This window comes from Larus michahellis, chromosome 2, assembly GCF_964199755.1.
Source record: "Larus michahellis chromosome 2, bLarMic1.1, whole genome shotgun sequence".
Lineage (NCBI taxonomy): Eukaryota > Metazoa > Chordata > Aves > Charadriiformes > Laridae > Larus > Larus michahellis.
In genome coordinates, this window is record NC_133897.1 from 120,100,575 (window position 1) to 120,118,307 (window position 17,733).

The 17,733-nt window shown below is 39.2% G+C and overlaps 1 protein-coding gene across 6 annotated transcripts in view; it reads right to left on the reverse strand.

Annotated features, from left to right (window-relative positions):
- Positions 1 to 17,733, reverse strand: part of CHST9 (carbohydrate sulfotransferase 9) — a 99,582-nt gene that overhangs the window by 75,405 nt on the left and 6,444 nt on the right. For 5 of the 6 annotated variants that reach the window (XM_074576887.1, XM_074576889.1, XM_074576891.1 and 2 more), the window contains one exon: positions 16,172 to 16,380. In XM_074576887.1, coding sequence (XP_074432988.1) covers positions 16,172 to 16,271 — 100 coding nt within the window. In that variant the 5' untranslated portion in view covers positions 16,272 to 16,380. Of the gene's footprint in view, positions 1 to 6,849; positions 6,916 to 16,171; positions 16,381 to 17,733 lie in introns of those variants that run through there. The other variant, XM_074576890.1, reaches the window with a different exon arrangement.

Genomic DNA, 17,733 nt, shown 5'->3' on the forward strand with positions numbered 1-17,733 from the left:
AAAAAAAAAAATCATTCTGAAAGATTTTAAGATAACTTTAACCTTAATTTATTTAACCATTATCCTTCTGGGATGCAAAGAAAAACTTACCCTTACAAAATTCTAGAAAAGTCTTTACAATTTCATTTTTCAATTTCTGCTCCCTGCCCCCCCAAAGTGTAAACTCTTGTCAGGGAAATAAGTGAAAATTTTTATGAAAGTTAATGTAGTTACTTGCATCTATTTAGTGTTAAGCATAGTTTCTCTTAGAGCCTTTCTTTGACCCACCTAGGCTCGTGGGGTTTTTTTTTCCCTCAAAAAATTTGTGGCTATCGGTGGTTAGCTAAATTGCTTCAAATTAGTAAAATTACTTTTTTTCCATTCATGCATCCCTCTCATCTGAAGATTTCATTCTGCGGTGACCCTTTGACATTACTGTCACCTTCTTCTGCCGGCTGGGACAAGAAAATTGAATTTTTGTCTGCTAAAGTTTAGGCAGTGGTTTCACAGCTAGAACACCCTCGGTTGCCGTCAGATGCTCAGTTTCTCTCAGCTGAAGAAGCGAATTGGCGTACCTATACCCACTGGTGACAGACAGCTCTCCCGAGATGAAATGGCAGCAGGTCAGTTCCTCTAAGCAGTCGAAAGGGTGATGGCAATAGCTTCACAAACACTGTTTAATCATTATTCTGTTCCCAAAGGTGTTGCAGCTGATTGATACACTAAAATTTCATTCTAGATGGTGATAAAAAAAAACAAGCCCGACAAGCTCTCCTACTATTCTATTCGCTATCCAGACGCAGCAAATGTTTTGCCCAACTCAGACTGTCAGCTCCATTTCTAATCACTGTACAAGCAACATTAAGCAAATGTGGCATTCAGAACACTTGATGTTTTATATAAAAACCACAGAAATCCTTACTTATCTATCTCCCTCTCAATCTTAGGCACTAAGAGATGCGTGTTTTTTCAAAAGCATGGAAAAAATATCCATCTAATGAAACACTAATCATTATTTCAGTCATGTTACTGACCTCATTGGCAGAGAAGTGCGGTGCTACCTGTCATTCATTTTTAAAAAATTCTAATCTTCCTCTTATGGAGAAAGTGCTTTATACACAACCTCCTCTCCCCTCAAATGTCTACCAGACCTCTGACCTGCTCTTATCAAAATCTTTCTCCTTGAAAGACAGTTTATTTACACATGTGGGAAGTCAATACCAGAACAGGCACGAGTACAGTTAAATAGATACCTCCCCCCCCGCCCCTTGAAAAAAAAATAACTTGAAAACAACATTCTCCAAGTTACTATAAATTCTTTGATAGGTCCAAAGCTGAAGTGATACAGTCAGTCATTCCCGACTTACAGTTTTTGCTAGAGAAAAGCACAGCAAAGTACCAAGAATGTAAAAAAAGTAGCCAAGGATGTTCTGCTGAGCCAATCACACATTAATAACTTTTTTATTTTATGATCAGTAAGTGACATTCTTACTGGGACAGAAGGTGGAAAATCTGTTTTAATGACCCAATGATATCATGCTCTGGTGAATATTTCCATAGAATTAAACATCATAGGAGAAATGCCACTAGGAGTCTCCAGTACACTCAAGCTGGGCTCTCCTCAACGGAGGAATCCCAAAAGGAAAGGCATTAAGACAACACTGTACACACTGATGGAAGAAGGAATAATCCGGGGCTACTGACCACATCTCCAATCCAGGAAGCCTCTAAATTATAAATCACAAAGAGCAAAGTAAATTCTCTGAATTATTGTTATAAACTTGCTTTATTTTTACATTGTCTACTCTAGGGACTGTTGCAGAGAAAATATGCTAAGTTTGAAAGACCTTTGGACCTGACCTGGTTTGTTTTTTCTTCTTCTCTGCCAAAGAAAATTAACTTCATAAGCCTCTGCTTGAGATACCTGAAGCTAGAGGTGACCTCCTGTGTCTTACGTGGCAGAGGGTGATCACCTCACTACAACACTACCCTCTGCGTAGCTCAAGTAGCATTTCTCTTGGAAACTTAACAGCTTTCAGGTTTGTAGCAGTCCGAACGCCTCCCTTCACTGGTACTTACAGCAGCCCAATATTTTAAGGCTAAGTCATTAAATTATAAACACTCCTCATTTGAAAGATTAAACTGTCCTGTTCGGAAAAGAAAACTCTTGGGAGTCTGATTTGGGCTTTTTGCTTTTCCTGGACCCACCTAGTTTATCAATCCCAGGCATTTTGGTTTTTCCCCCCCAAACCTATTTTACCTCCCACTCAGGAGGCTCTGCCTTCCCTCTCTTCCACCACTCCTCTTTCCCCAGCTCACATCACCGTCACAAGGCAGTGCCTCCACATACAAATGCTTACTGCTACTTTCCATTAGATGTTTAGACATCAGATTAGGCCTCCTTCTCCCCCAACAAATATTTTGGTTTATTAGTAGCTGGAAAACATTCCTAGATAGGTCTAGTTTCAAGTAAACATTTTTGATGATAGAGTATTTGGCAATACATGAAATGCAAACATATTTATTTGCTCAGTTTTATTGCTATTTATTTAAGAACAAAATGTGACTGTAGCAATAAAACCACCTGAAATGTTGCCTCTATACCACAAATACTTGTTGCACAAGTGTATTATCACATCAGAGAGAAAACAACAAAAGCCAAAGAAAAAGAATATTTTGGAAGGTGGCTAGGGAATGTTCAGGATCAGACCTTAAGTACTTCCGACTGGCCAAACTTCAGCGTTTCTTGCACAAAAAAACCTGTTTGTTAATTCTGCTGATCACTTGTATGATCAGTAGAAGTATCATCATTCTCTGTTGACCTTTTTGGCACAGAGTGATCTTAGCATAAGGAAAATATTTTTACTTCTCACCATGAAAAAAAAAAGATGATACTCCTACCCATTCACCCATTGTAAGCCTTTACAAACTGCAGTCGCATTAGCTTCTTCCAGATACTTGGAGGGCAGAAAAAGAAATAGCAGTGGGAACGAGTTCTGGAAAAACTTAAAATATCAAAAGTTTTCTCAAGGCAAAAACATAGTTTTGGCCAGGTTAGTCACAATGCACCTGCAATATTAATTCTGCATTTCCCACCCTTAAGAATGGCTAACTGTATGATGACAGCCTTCTTTTAACGGTGTCACTGGAATACAACTTAATGATGGAGAATGTAACTAATGATTGATGTGTGAGAAAACAGTATAGTCAAAGGCCAAAAATATTTTAGTGATAGGAACTGCCAGGAAATAGTTGGACCAAAGTAATACGTGACCATGAAAAACATTAACATGCACGATAAATACATAGTAGTATAAAATAAGTTTAGCACATTTCTCATAACAGAAGTCATATCAGAATAAGAATTAAATGGCTGTAGTATCTGGCTTACCCTCCTTTCTTATCACCAGGGAGCAAGAAGCCATTCCCTTTTCTTTGTCATTTTTGGAATCTCTCTCACTTTTCTGTGGATTACCTCAGGTGGTAAACAGTAACAAAACATATTTGTTAGTGAATGTGTCAACACGAACAAGCACATTACTGAACATGCTGAACTAGCCTTTTTGATCCTTTCTTGGATCTTTGGCCCTTGTAGGGGGGACGAAACCAAGAAGGCAATGCTCTTGCTCTGGAGTTAGATATTCTGGCAATCCTTTAACCCAGAAGTACCTAGTTTTTAAGCACAAATGAACACTAAAAGGATAGCAAAAAATTCCAAAATAAACAGGTGATTGCCCAACAAATTAATACGAATGCTTTAAGTGGATACTAATCCACATGGATTAGCCCATTTAAAATACCAAGATTAGCCTCTAGCTTTCAAGAAAGTTGATTATTTATTCATACTGTGGCATTGCTCGTCACTGACTAGTCTTTGCTTAAATTGACTCTCAATTGTCATTCAACGATGTTTTATTTACAGCATATTAATGCCAGCTGCACAATACGCATATTTTGTTAGCTGGAGATGCAAGGCTGACTGCTGGCCTAGAATACCTTGAACCCACCCGTCAGTCACATCATCTGGTAGTTTTATCTGGGTTATATTTATATGTACCTCAGCCCTAAACCTGATGCCAATAGAGTTTCGTTATATTGCATGATCAATCATAACTTAAGAGGTAGCACACCTCAGCTATTTGCAGATTAATTCTGCCAGAGAGGAATTTCTGCTCAAAGGTTAAATAAATCATGAAGTATTTATACCTCACTGCAGCTACCTCAGCCTACATAAGCCCAGTCTCATCTGCCTGTTCATCTTCAAAATAGACACACTGAAGTGAAAAATTGTAACTGAAAAGAAGTGGGGTGAAATTAATTTTGCCATCTGTAAAAGGATAAAGCAAATTAAAAAAAAATAAATCCCAACAGTACAATAGTCATGTCCATATATTTCTTATGTTTCACATACACTTTGTGTTGCCCCACCAATCCAATGAAACTAATTTGAAAGTCAGGGGCAAAACCAGGCTTTTGGTTTGTCGAGTTGGTTTTTTGTTTGTTTGGGGGCAGGTGTCGATACATTTATCATCTCTATCTCTCTGCCACCAGTCCCAAGACTGTAATAGCAAAACTTTGTCATCAGATCAAACAGAGGAAGAAGAAAAATCATTAAGTAGTTCTTGTAAAAATACATTTGTTTTAAATTTTGTTGCTTCATTGGATATCATTTAACTGGGGCCCAGTCAGTCAACTCTCACTCTAACGATTTTACTCCTACAAATAATTTTTTTAGTGATTAGGAGTTTATTCATATCAAATGGACTTTATTATTGCGTTAATTCATCAACTCCCACAGCAAGAGTTAAAAAAAAAAAAAAAAGAGAGAAAACCACTTCCAAGTAAATTCCAGTCCCTCTGCCAACCTCCCTGCCCTGCGTCTTTCCTTTCCATCACAGAACAAGACAGATTTGTTTCTTCCCCAGTGTCAGTAATTTACTTATTCAATGACCTCTTAGAGAGCTGCTAGTAGGCAGAATAGGTTAGACATCTTCAAGATCTTACACTTCTATGGAAATTTCAGTTTCTAAAGAAAACAAATTTCTATCGCCTTTATTAATAACCGTTTCATGGAGCTACTCAGCTTGAGTATTTCTAAATAGCTTATAAATCAAGCCAAAGTTCATGAAGAGTCTTGATTCTTTGGCCCTACATCAAGAACAGAGCTGAGATCTTTCTGGAAAGCGTACCATAATTCTTGACTGTAATTACAGAATCATCTTAAAGCAATGATAACTAATGAATTATGTATGTAACATGTTCAAAGTAAAAGGCTGCTTCTTACACACAATTTTAGTGTCATGACCTATGTCAACGGATTGTAACCCATTAGTTCTTAATAGTAGACAAGGCATTCTGTGGATTAATGAAGCTTTAATGATACCAAGAAAGAGCCAGAAACAAAAAAACCCAAAAATAAAATAAATGCTTGCTTCATTTATCTTGTCATGCTTCACTTGAAAAGTGTATTATAATAATTTAATATATTGCAGTATGTTTTTGGAACACTATTGCAACACAAATTCCACTGCATTGTTTGGCCACTAAATGTTTTTTCAGGAATAAAGAAAAAGTTTTGCATAGATTAGCTGAGCAAAAAGTGAAATTCTACTGACCCAGCTTTATTAACCTTTTGGTAACTAAAGCCTCTCCTTCAACTATCGCTGTGGTGAGGCTAAAAATCAGGAAGAATAAATGTGAAAAGTAAAAGGGCTCAAGGGTATTTGGTGGAAAAACCCAAAAGCTTCCATGACTAGTAGCCATCCTTTAACAAGAGCTACAGCTTTTCTTACTCCACTGTTGTCTCCAAAGCCGTCTAGGAAGGACAAAGCTCACGGCTTTTCCCCTCCCAAACCCCATCGATAACAGCTTTTTGGCACTCTGCTGACTGTTTGCGTCCCTCAAGAGCACAGACTTGACATTTTGCCCCCTCCAGTGGCGTAGCTGACCCTCCCACAAAGTTTGCATAGCGCACACGCCACTCTATTTTCACTCCCACTGAAATGCTGCCAAGAGCGGCCACAAGCAGACAGCTTCGCAAGCAAACAAGAATGGTGGGAATCACACTGCAATTCACAGCTACGCAGAGAAAACACTGTTGGCGCATCACAGCAGATAGGTCTCTTCACTGGACATCCATGACCTCCATCCTAACCCAAGAAAGCAAGACCCTTGTTCACATTAAGACTTGCATAGACACACGTCTGGGAACCATCAACTGCTCCATGGGAATGTGAACATACTTTTCTCCTTAAACATAACGTTATCTCCTATCTATACCATTCTCTAAAAAGCACAGTGCAGTTATGCAAAGTCAAAGTAACCTTTCATGGCATATACCTCTGAAAAACAGAAACACTATGAGGCTTTGGCAACAAAAAGAATAATTCAGGAACAACTGTGTTTCTTTCTCTTCCTGGGGTTTGTGTGCTCTTTTCAAAAGTTTAAGTAGGAATATGGAATACGATCAAAAGTCACAGAGAAAACTGCCTTTGTACACTAGGTTTACTATGTTTACTAGGTTTATTATTTCCTATTAGACATATTTTCTTTCCTTCACAGAGCTATTTTGTGGATAATTGGTGAAGCATCAAGCACTGGTATTTTCCTGTTTCTATTTAATACAACTGAGTGCTTCCAGCTGCAGCTAACAGAACTCACACACCACGTCTCCCTAGTTGATCATAATCAGAACCAAAAATCCCCAAACCCTCTTTTCTCTTACAAATAATTTACCAAGAGGCAATATGCACATACCTACAGCACAACTGCATGACTTTAAATAACCCCAAGTTCACTTGAGCTGTTTCTAAGTGCATGCTTGTATTAAGCCCAGATTATAATGTATCTGTAGCAGAAAGTATTACAAACCTTTAACGGCTTCTTCCTCCATCTATGTCCTTACACACGTACGTACAGCTGGGCAAGTTCTTCTATTGCTAGATTATAATTGGTACTGAAATGACCTGCTCCATTCCAATCACATTAAATATAAAATCAATTAACACCTCCTCTTCTTTCACCTGGCATTTGCTCACAGTGAAATTTAATATTGATACTGATTATTCTTAACCTTAGGCTGCTGATCTTTAGTTACTTTTCTGGATGTTACCTAGTGTCCATGACATGCAGAACCTGTCCCCTGAGGTGCATGTCAAATTTTGTGGCTATTAGGTCATCATCCATCACATTCTAGGGCAATGAAATTCTTTGCCAGGAGCCAAGTATTGCCTTGCTATCTCCGTTTCTCAAGAAACTCAATTTCCCAAAGCCAACGACTTTCTTTGAGTTTCCTCCCCAGACGCCTGCCTCACAGCAGGTTTTGTGCATGTGAACCACACTCCTTACAACCACTCCTTCAACACCAGTTACCCCATACCCCACCTCTGACATTCCAGGAGCTTCTGTGCTATAGCATCCCTGAGCCAAAAAAAAAAAAGGTTATTAATTTGGAAAGGGCTAGCTTTGACCATGTCCTGCTTTTTTTCTTAGAATATTGCAGAACTGTGAACAGGAAAATTATTATAACATAGGTGAGGTGAAGTCTTGAATCTTCTTTGCTTAGCATCTTTAGTAACCTCAAAAAAAGGGAAGATTTCTATCATTCCTCAGATATTTCTATAACTCACGTCACTGTCCCTTGTAGATGGTGCTCAGTGTAGCTCCTAGGAAGCCAGAGGATTAAGAGACAAAAAACTGTTCCTACTCAGCCTGATTTTCCTAGAGCTCTGCACTGTGAATTTGCGCCAGGATCGTGTGATGGAAAGCTGCATGGTCAATATAAACAAAATCACTTGAAACAACAAAGCTGTGAGGGACAAATTGTATTTGCTAGCAGGTATCACACAGGTTTAATAGAGGTCAATGATAGTCTTGGATGTTGTTACCGTGGGGAGGTTCTCAATGTGGTAAGGAAACAATCACTTTGGGTGGATATGAGCAGGGCTGGAAGGAGTGGGAGTTCCTAAAAGACTACTGTAGAGGCAAAATGCTGTTGCCTCTTGCTGCCAACTGCAGCTTTCCGGGCAGTACAGGACCCATCTTTGCTAAATCAAAATCAAACCAATCAAAATCCAAAGCAAATGGATGCGTGTGATATTTTATCCCCCATCACTTTACATCAAGTGAGGCTCATACTCGCCTGGGAACCATTTCATCTATATACAGGGCAATGCTTAAAATACAGCATATTTTGCAGTTTTCTTTAGCAATGAATATTTACAGTTTTACAAAAAGAAGAGCCTTTAAGCTGATTTGGCCATTGACTCTGATTTTGGATAGAAATGAACAAACTTTGGAGGGTTTTTCGTAGTGGTTTTTTTTTTGTTGTTGTTGTTTAAACATAGCATTTGATAGTACCAGCTAATTCTCCTTTGCAGCTGAAGACAGTAACATTCACTCCCACAGACAGAGCCACAAGGCTCAAGATTGGAGGAGCTGGGAAGGAAGACACTATATGCTGACGTAACATGAATCTTCCCAGTTTCAAACTAATAGTTATGAAATGCCTTCCACAGAAATATTGTAAAAATGTAGAAACATTCTTTTTCTTTGAATATGCCATTAACATAAATACAGCAAAAAAAATAATAATACAAGTGAGATAGTTTTCTGAGGCAGCAGGGACCCAAACTTGAAAGCCCAGGCAATCTCCAAGCTACCACACAATAATGTTTACCTTTAAAAATAGAAAAGAACCCAAAATAAAACTAGCTTTTCAATTTAAAAAAAAAGTTAAAGGAAATTTTTTTTCTTCTTCCTTGAACCTTTTGCTCCAGGACATACATCGTGGTTTTTTCCAGGTAAGTCATAGACATCACGTGTAGGACATTAATACCTTGTACGCTGAAATGGCTCCCTTTTTTTGTAACCTGTCAGCCTCCTGATCTTTAAATGTTTATTTCACAAATGTTGCAAGACGATCAAGAACTATCCCCAATTTATAGCAATAACCTGTTTACAGTAACACAAGATGAGTAAAACAGACACAAAGAGACAGAAACCAAGGCTCTTGAGAATGAACACCAAAACAATTCTTCCACACAAACTGATCCCCATGTATCCAAATAGCTGACTGTAGTGAGAAGATAGGTTTCTGTCTAAAATATTTCTCCCACCAGCAGTCCCTACTCCCACACAAAGAAGGGAAATAAAGACGATACTAAAAGTAAATATACGTGCATACATATATGTATATACATGCAATAAAAACAAATACCAGAATTTCTAATTTAATTCTAGTAGGAAACCAAAGTTTTCCCTGGGAATTTTGCAGAGACCACATCACATGCTCTAACAGGACTGTTTGTAATCAAGCGACATATCAAGGCAGTTCAACATCAGACACAGAGGTAAGCAGCCTTAAATGTATTCCAGCAGCAGCCACCTTCTATTCCAAAAAATGGCCAGCACACTTAAGGAAAACAGAACAAGTCAGGACCAGAGAATTTTTATGTCAAAGTTTTTCTACTATTACTTCTAAATGATGACCTGCCAGGTAAAAATTACCTCTCCAGCCTTCTTGCTTTGTAAGGCTACATGTATGTCTTAAATGGTACTGCATCATACAATCAGTGCACTGAAGAGACAGGAATGCAGGGCTTCATTGCCTGAATGATGGGGAAGGGACTTTCTGGAACTGGAGAGGTGCTATGGACTGAAAGTTATTAAAAAAGCAAAAACAATGGTGGACAATAAGGGAAAATGACCACTTCGCCCAATGACAGCACATCTTTTAGAGAATTAAACAACAGTTGAATAACTACTATATTGTGCAAAAAAAAAAAAAAAAAAAAAGAGCATAGCTACCTAATAAAAAGAAGCTAAGAGCTCCATGTAAAATCACATTCACAAACATCATCTAAATGTTCTGCTCCAAGGATATGAATAACCAGAAAACAGCATGAAGAATACCTATACGTGTTTCGTAACCAATTCAAAAGAGCATTTGGAAGACAGTGCAACTGACACAGCCTTTGCAGGAAAGGGGACACCCCACTTCATAAGGGTTCCAATACAAAGCCAAAAAACCCTCCAGCAGTAGTTACAATACAAATTACCAAGTGAGTTCAGTTACATACCTTTAGATATAAGAAAGTTATAGTAGCCTCTTTTGAAAGTCCTGTTTGAAAATAGGTGCAAGGTAGTATGTTCAGGTGTCTTCAGTACAATTAAGATATGTGCTATACCTTTCTAGAAGTAGACCTCTGTGGTCTAGGTATGAGGAGCCACAAAAACCTCATCCCATTTAGTTTCTTTTATACCATTGGAATATGGAAGCTGAATACCAATGGATTACAACATACTACCAATTCAGAAACACTCTTCTACAATATCCTCAAGAAAAGAGCATGGCAGAAAATTCTTTTAAGAAAGAAGGATTTCTAAAATTAGATGCAATTTGGCTATAGGAATGATAAAAGTAAAATGAACGAGACGCAAGATTGATGAGGGCTGCTAAACAGACAGATCTAGAAAAAACATCCTCACAAACAGATAAATACAGCCTCAAATGTTATATGCTGCAATATGAAATTTTAACTTCTTTTTCTTAAAGCTTCTGGGTTTTCCAGCTGCTGAAGATAAGGTGAGACTCTATAATCACTAGCTCTGAAAAGCTAAATATAAGAAATGATGGTTTTAGTTGTGTTTTTAGATCATTATGGTTTGACAAAGTATCAGTCTCTACCTGTTTCTTAATAGATTTTTTTTGTTCAAAGACAACTGTTGTCTCCCTACACTTGCACACACTTAGAGGAAGGAAAAAAGGAAACCTATTTTACGTTTTATAGTGAAATTCACCTAATAAAATCTTGTAGTATTTCTGAGACTTCAAAAACTCTGTAACTGCTCACCAAGCAGCATTTACTGACCTTATTGAATCCTCTTTCTTTTGTGCTTCAATCCAATAACGAGGCAGATTTTTAAAAAACACAAAGAAACAAAAACACTTTACACAGAGAAGACAGCATATTCTGACCAGAAGGGTAAAATCTAAACACACCCAGCCTTATTAGAACAGCCTCATTAGTAGCCGGGCATTGTAAACCAGGAAGATTTGCTTGTCGTACCAGTGGTGGTCTCCAGCAGAGTTAGCAAGACTCCCATAAACTACCCAAGGCTTCATCAACAGAAATATTTCAAGGTTACTAAAATAACTAAATTATTTGTGATTAATAAGCGTTATTAAGCAGTGTCCCTTTCTCTTTTATTTACAAACCTGGTCTCTACATTAGTTTAATGTATTTACCAAAGACTATGACTTCCATGTAATTGCAATCCATTACCTATGAACTGTCCTTTAAGACACATCCATGTTCCTCCATTTAGGCAAGGTTTAAATAAGAATCAGCCCACACAAACAGCAAAGACTATATATTACCGTGTGCATGCACACATTCATTTGCTACTTGGAGTGTCAAGATATGGAAGACACTCACTCCATGGACTCAAAATATCTCACCAGACTACCAAAGGATGCAAGAGACCCCCCTGGATTACCAAGTTTGGAAAAGTGGGGAAAAAGGCGCACCTGCTTACACTGAGTAGTATGGATACAGCCTGTATGGCTACAGCAATACCAGACTGAATTGATAAGGCTCATGCCTGTTCATGGCGTTTCAAACTTTTCTTAAAATTGGGATTTTTATCTGAATTTTTATTCTGATTCTTCACAAAAACCAAGAGCTGTGGCCGAGGAATGGGGATGAGGTCTGTGAGATAAAGCTACCCAGGAGCTGGATGCACAGAAGAATCACAGGAAAACACACAGGCTGCAGAAGGATGCCTGGGCACCCACAGGTTACTACAAAACTGGTACCCTGCAGAGCAAGGGAAAAGCGTGCAGAAAACCCCAGTATCCTTAAGGTGAGATACAGAGCTGCTGGAAAAGAGAAGAGGCAGACTTTCTCACCTTCAAGAACCAGAAATCTATGGGAGGATAGAGGCAGTGCAGCCTTCTTCACATTAATTTAGTGGTCATACCACATGACATGAAACACTGAAGTAGTCCTTCATAATAATGAAATTACTAGGCATACGGCACAAAAAAAGAATTACATAAACTTTAATAGGAGCAAAAAACCCAAATCACAAATCCCCACACAACAAGCCCAGCATACAGACCTATTCACAAAGATATTCTCAGATTATTTGGTAGTAAGCAGTCACACTAAATCATATCAGCCCCCCCAAAAAAGAGAGAGTTTTAAAGTACAAAATTAGAATCCCTAACTTAAAACTCCAATTCACATCCACAACATAGCAGGATTAAAATGCAAGTGTCCTTCGCACCCCACACCCCCCTAGTTCAGGTGATTCACGGTGTAAAACTCAACATCGACTCTGGAAGACCCAGCAGTTTGCTTCCCTTGTATAAGATTAACAGTGCTGGAAATTACTGAGCATGTAATAAATAGTAATCCCTTTTTAATCACTGCCACAATATTTGATGCTTTCACTGAAGAATGTAAGACTGTATGGAGAACTGTCAAGTAAAGCTGTAGGATTTAGTTGAATTCACATCAAGCTTCATTTATATATAGGAATTTATATATAAGTGAATATATTTATATACGGAGAACTTGAAGTGCTCCATACATAGTACATTATCAGCATTGATGTCAATGAAGTTTTCAGCCAGATGAAGCCTGTATGTGGTGACACTCATGTTGGACTGTTCTTGACAAGTCTGTTCTCCTCTACTCCACTGAGGTGAACTGAAGACACCCAACAGAAGGGCTCTGCTCCATCTAAGTAAGGATACATCATCCTGTCTTTAAACGCTCTACACACAGAGCCAAACCAAGAAACTCGCCTGTTCTCTCAGTCTGCTAATGTCTCTGAAAAGCCATCAGAGAGGACCACCATGTAGCTAGCAGCTGTTTTAGACATCTCCATATGAAAGATTTTCCCTTTTTTAAGGTATAGGGATGATGAATGTGACTAGAAATTATCTGAAGAGTCCAAGCACAGTGGGAGGGAGCAGAAGACATGGCTGTGCTGAGAGGCACATCCAGCTGCCGAGCCTGCAGGTGCATCTGAAGTAGATGGACAGGATGAAAGATTAGGGAAGGTGTTCCTGGGCTGGATAAATTTGAGTGATGAGGAAAGTTTGCAAAAGTAAACCAGAAAAAAACATGCTTACGTAAGATCAGGTCTAGAGGAAAATAAGGCAAACGGGGGAATCAAATCACAGTTGAGATCTCAGATGTGAAGAGCAAGTAGAAAGATGAGAGCCAAAAAGAGAGAAAGGAGTCAAACTATGAAAGAAAAGTGGCATTAGGTCTGGTGTGAAAAATTATGAACAGACAGAATGAGAAAAGGTAGCAATAAGAGTGGCGAGTGTGAAAGCAAATAGTCTGAGCTTAGTATCATAGGGCAAACACTAACAAGGAAATCATAAATTACCAGAAAATTTTCTGATTCCCCACAAAATCCAAATCTGATTGGGAATCATTCACACCCCAGCTAGGAGAGTCTGAGAAATAAACACAAACATTACAGAAAACAATCGAGCAAAACGTACTATCTCTTCCAGTGATTGTGATTTATAAAGGCTCCAAATCAGGTATTAAGAGGAATGGCGGGGGGGTGGGGATGGCGGGTGGTGAGCAGCAGCACCTCACTGGTGCAAAACAGATACTTTCCTAAACTCAAACGCATCCAACTTTCCATCCTTCAGCAACTAAATGCAGACGCGAATGCTGTAGGTCTTGAGCAGGGCACCATGGAAGACAAAAATAGTTCTGCCTGCAACAAACACTTGTCCCTACAGGCTCATAGCACGGCAGTTGAGAAGCACGAGGTGCGCTTTCCATTTCTTAATGGAACATCAAATCACATGCTCAGCCACTTGCAGATTAAAACTAGCTGTCTTACAGCTGTGTGACTAGTGATACGATTAAAGGAGCACATAAAATCCTTGTAAAGATACTTGTCAATTTGGGATTTTCCAGACACAGCTCCTCCCCCAAAAAAGCCACAGCGCGCAACACATGGCAATAAGAAAAACACAGCAGAAGAGGAAAAGAAAAGGAGTGTAAAATGTCCATAACTAAACTAATGTATATCGTGAATATGCAAATATGGTCTATTTCATATCGGCTCTTAAGCAAGCAAACAGGGGGAATGTTAGAGAATCGAGCTGCAGAAGGTTTAGAGGAGATACAGGTGTTTGAAATAAAAAAGAATGGCTCTCTACACGTTAAATTGGAAGAAGAGGCAAGAGCAGACACCAAAGAATGATTTTTTGCCATGCTCTTTCCGACGCGCACAACCTAGCAACTGTAGAGAATGCCAAAATTCATTTTTTTTTGGATCTTGCTGAAGTGCTGTCACAACAGCAGTCCAGTGAGATAAAAGGGCACTCAAAACTGCAGTCACACTTTAAGCTCACTGACTATTCTGTTATTCTCCGATAGTTTCCATTTTATTACAGAAATGTTTTCACATGGAAATGACTTATGAGTACAAGGAGAAGTCTCTCTCCTGAAGAAGATTATGGCAATACATCAAAGAAAACCCCAAGGAAAGCATCTGGTTTCCCAAAAGAACACAGTATGTTCTAATTCCCCCTTTATTATATTTTTGCTGTTTCTTTTTAATGGTAGATAGATATAGACAAAAGAAAGGAGTGTAAAAAACACTGAGAAACAGTAACGAGGAGCACTGCAAGGAAAGAAAGGTTAATTACAGCACAAGAAAAGATGCAAGGAATGTGAAGAATGTCATCGAGTAAATAAATCAATAATCTACAGTCATCATCTACATTCCTGGACTACCTTGAAAGCAACGATATCTGCCCTTAACATTCCTGACAACGGTAGGGATTTTCAAGGAAGACTTCCCCCGAAGCGGTCTCTGTTTCTGACAGCACCCTCGTGTCAACAGCTGATTACAAGGGAACCTTTCCGAAGGGAGTCTGTACTACCTCTTTGAACAGCTTTCTTAATACAAGCTTGTAAATACCTTGGACCAGCCCAGAAACATTAACAAGCTGAAATTAATGTTGTGATCATTGAACTTAGTTGAAAAGAACCTCAAGGTCATTGTCAAACAATTGCAGGAATGATGCACTAGATTTGCCCCTCACCACTGCTCTCTAAAACATACCGGAGGGAGCTTAGCAGCTCATATAGAATAAATGCACAGATCAATAAAGCCAGAAGACTAATGTGGTTTTACAGATGTATTTCTTCACAATGGTATCAGCATACTAAAAAGTAAGACTTTTACAGAGGAAATGGAAACGGAGCAATAGAGACAAGAAGACATAAAAGTCAGGATTTCTTAACAAGTTGGGAACAGTCCATATTGTTAATGGGGGAAAAAAACACACTAAAAAACCAAACAAAAACCTGAAAACAAAAGCATTAAACTAAAATCAAGGATATGTCATCAAGCAACATGGCACAACAAAAGTGGATCTGCAGAGCAAGTTAGTGGGTGCTAAGGACCTCACTGACATCCACCCTATACGCACTTCAGACTAACTCTAGACTAGTCCTGTGAACTGAGCATCCACTAGAGGTTGAGGTGAATAGTCTGTTCCAGTTTCATCCAAAAAGGTGGATCAACCTGTGTTGCCAACTGAAGTATGGTGAATATGGGGAACAACAGAAATTCAACTCAGGAGTGTAATCCTGAGCCAATGCTAATACAGATTTACCTGAAGTTGCAATATGACTCTGGTGCTGTATCTAAAAAAGGCTTGGAAGTCCAGTAGCTAACTCCATCCCAAACAAACAAACAGCCAACAGGATAGGGTGATTCCACATGAGCATTGTTGCATAGAAGCCCATTTTCATCTACAAGACGTAGCAGTAATTCTCCAAAAATTGCTTTGCCACACGAAGTGAAATGTACAAACCCCACAGAAAATTATATATACAGAACTATTTTAGACTGGCCTTGCCTGGCTTCCCGCATCCACGATATGCTTTTGCAACACTTGCTTTTGCAAATGAAGCTGATACAATACAATTAGGTAGCTGGGGGCATCTTTTCATGTGACTCAAGAAACTTCTTAACGCTTATATGAAGCGTAGCAATTAAACCAAGTCTGTTTTCAATGCCATTCTACTGCCCAACGGAGGAACTCCTCCCAGCTGTCCCCCCAGGACTTCACAATCATCTTTTAAGTAATGGATACAATTACATTAAAAAAAGAAGAAAGAAAGAAAACCTACTGTACCTGTATGTTGTTCTTCAATCCAGGCTTGCAGATACATGAAGAGGAGTAGACCAGCTACTCCAAACATCAGTACAGACACAAAGACTTGTCTTAGGTTCATGACCCTATCAGAGGGCTACTTTTCAGCTTTCAGAAGGACGCATGGCTCACTTTTCTGAACTTTTCAGCGTGCCTGCATCTTCTTCAGTATCTTCCCCTGAGGCACCAACCTGGAATAACAAGAGATGGAGCTAGTTCTCATGTTTCATTGTTATTCTTCACCAGAGACTGTGTAAACAGCATACTATATACAAGCTAGAGCTCTCACAAGCTTTGACTTTCAATGCTTAGGTTTCTGTTCACAACCACAATGATGTTTCTACCCTTGGATGAGTTCCAAAGCAGAAGTGTTTCTCAAAGTGGCTACGGCGACCATTTCACCTTCATGCTGCTGAACAGTGCCTGCTGCCTTAACAGAGGAAGGTGACATTCCAAACGAGATGCCCAGGTGTCACACCAATACACCACTGCCCACCAACCATCACAGCCGAGAAGCTGCAGCAGCAAGTGGAGGTCCCCCCAGGTGGCCGGGTTGCACCTCAGCACTACCAGCCCCCTGCGGCGGGCAACCCACTGCCTTTGCTTCTGGACCGCATCCGCCCAAGGAAGGATGCCTGCCGTCACCCCCACAACACAACAACTCCGCTTGCAGTGCCTCGGCAGCAATTGAGCCTACGCTTCAGGGAGTCATACTCTGATGTTCACCCTCAAACATGAATCCAAAGTTGAGTGTTGCAGGGTTAGGGAATGTCAGCATAAGATGATGCCAGTAACGCAGCAGAAATGGAATTAATGGATCATCTTTTTACTCAGCTATTTTGTGACGGGGAAGGGCTTGTCAAGAACCCAGTTCTTGCCACTAAGTTCAACAGAAATGAGAACAAATATAAAATCTTACCAAAGAGATTACTTTCTTGCACAGCAGAGGGCCCAGAAAGAGGAAGTAATTTACCTGATACCCTATACCTGCTACAAAGGGGCCATAAAATTCAGTTTGTAACAACAGAACATAGAAGACACCGTGGCTCATAAAAAAGCCAACTCCTTAACATGAATCAGAACGTGTTCACTTCGAACGTGCATTGCTAGAACCTGAAGAGCAGCTGTTGAAACTGGCCTGCACAGCAAAAGAGAAAGTGTTAAAATTCAACATAATGGACACCGGTTTAATTGTGTATCTGATAGAGGTGTCTGGTAAAACTACCACAAAGGATGCGAAGAAAAACTCAAGCTTTTAAAGGCAGACAGCCTACTGAAAAATATTTGAAAGAGAAAGCTGTTAAAAGAACAGGGCTAAAGTACATGTGCATCCAACTACACAGAAAAAGAAAGTGCAGGAATTTAACAGTTATTCTGAAATGTACAAGTACTGCGTGTTCCACAAGTTTGTATTTTTAAATAACTCAGCACTGTTACATGTATAATTGCCGAGTTTCTAAAAATACACATACACATAAGGCTTAGCAGGAACTCCCATTAAAAATAGCTGTTGAATGAACAAAGTAACTACATTAGAAAGAGAC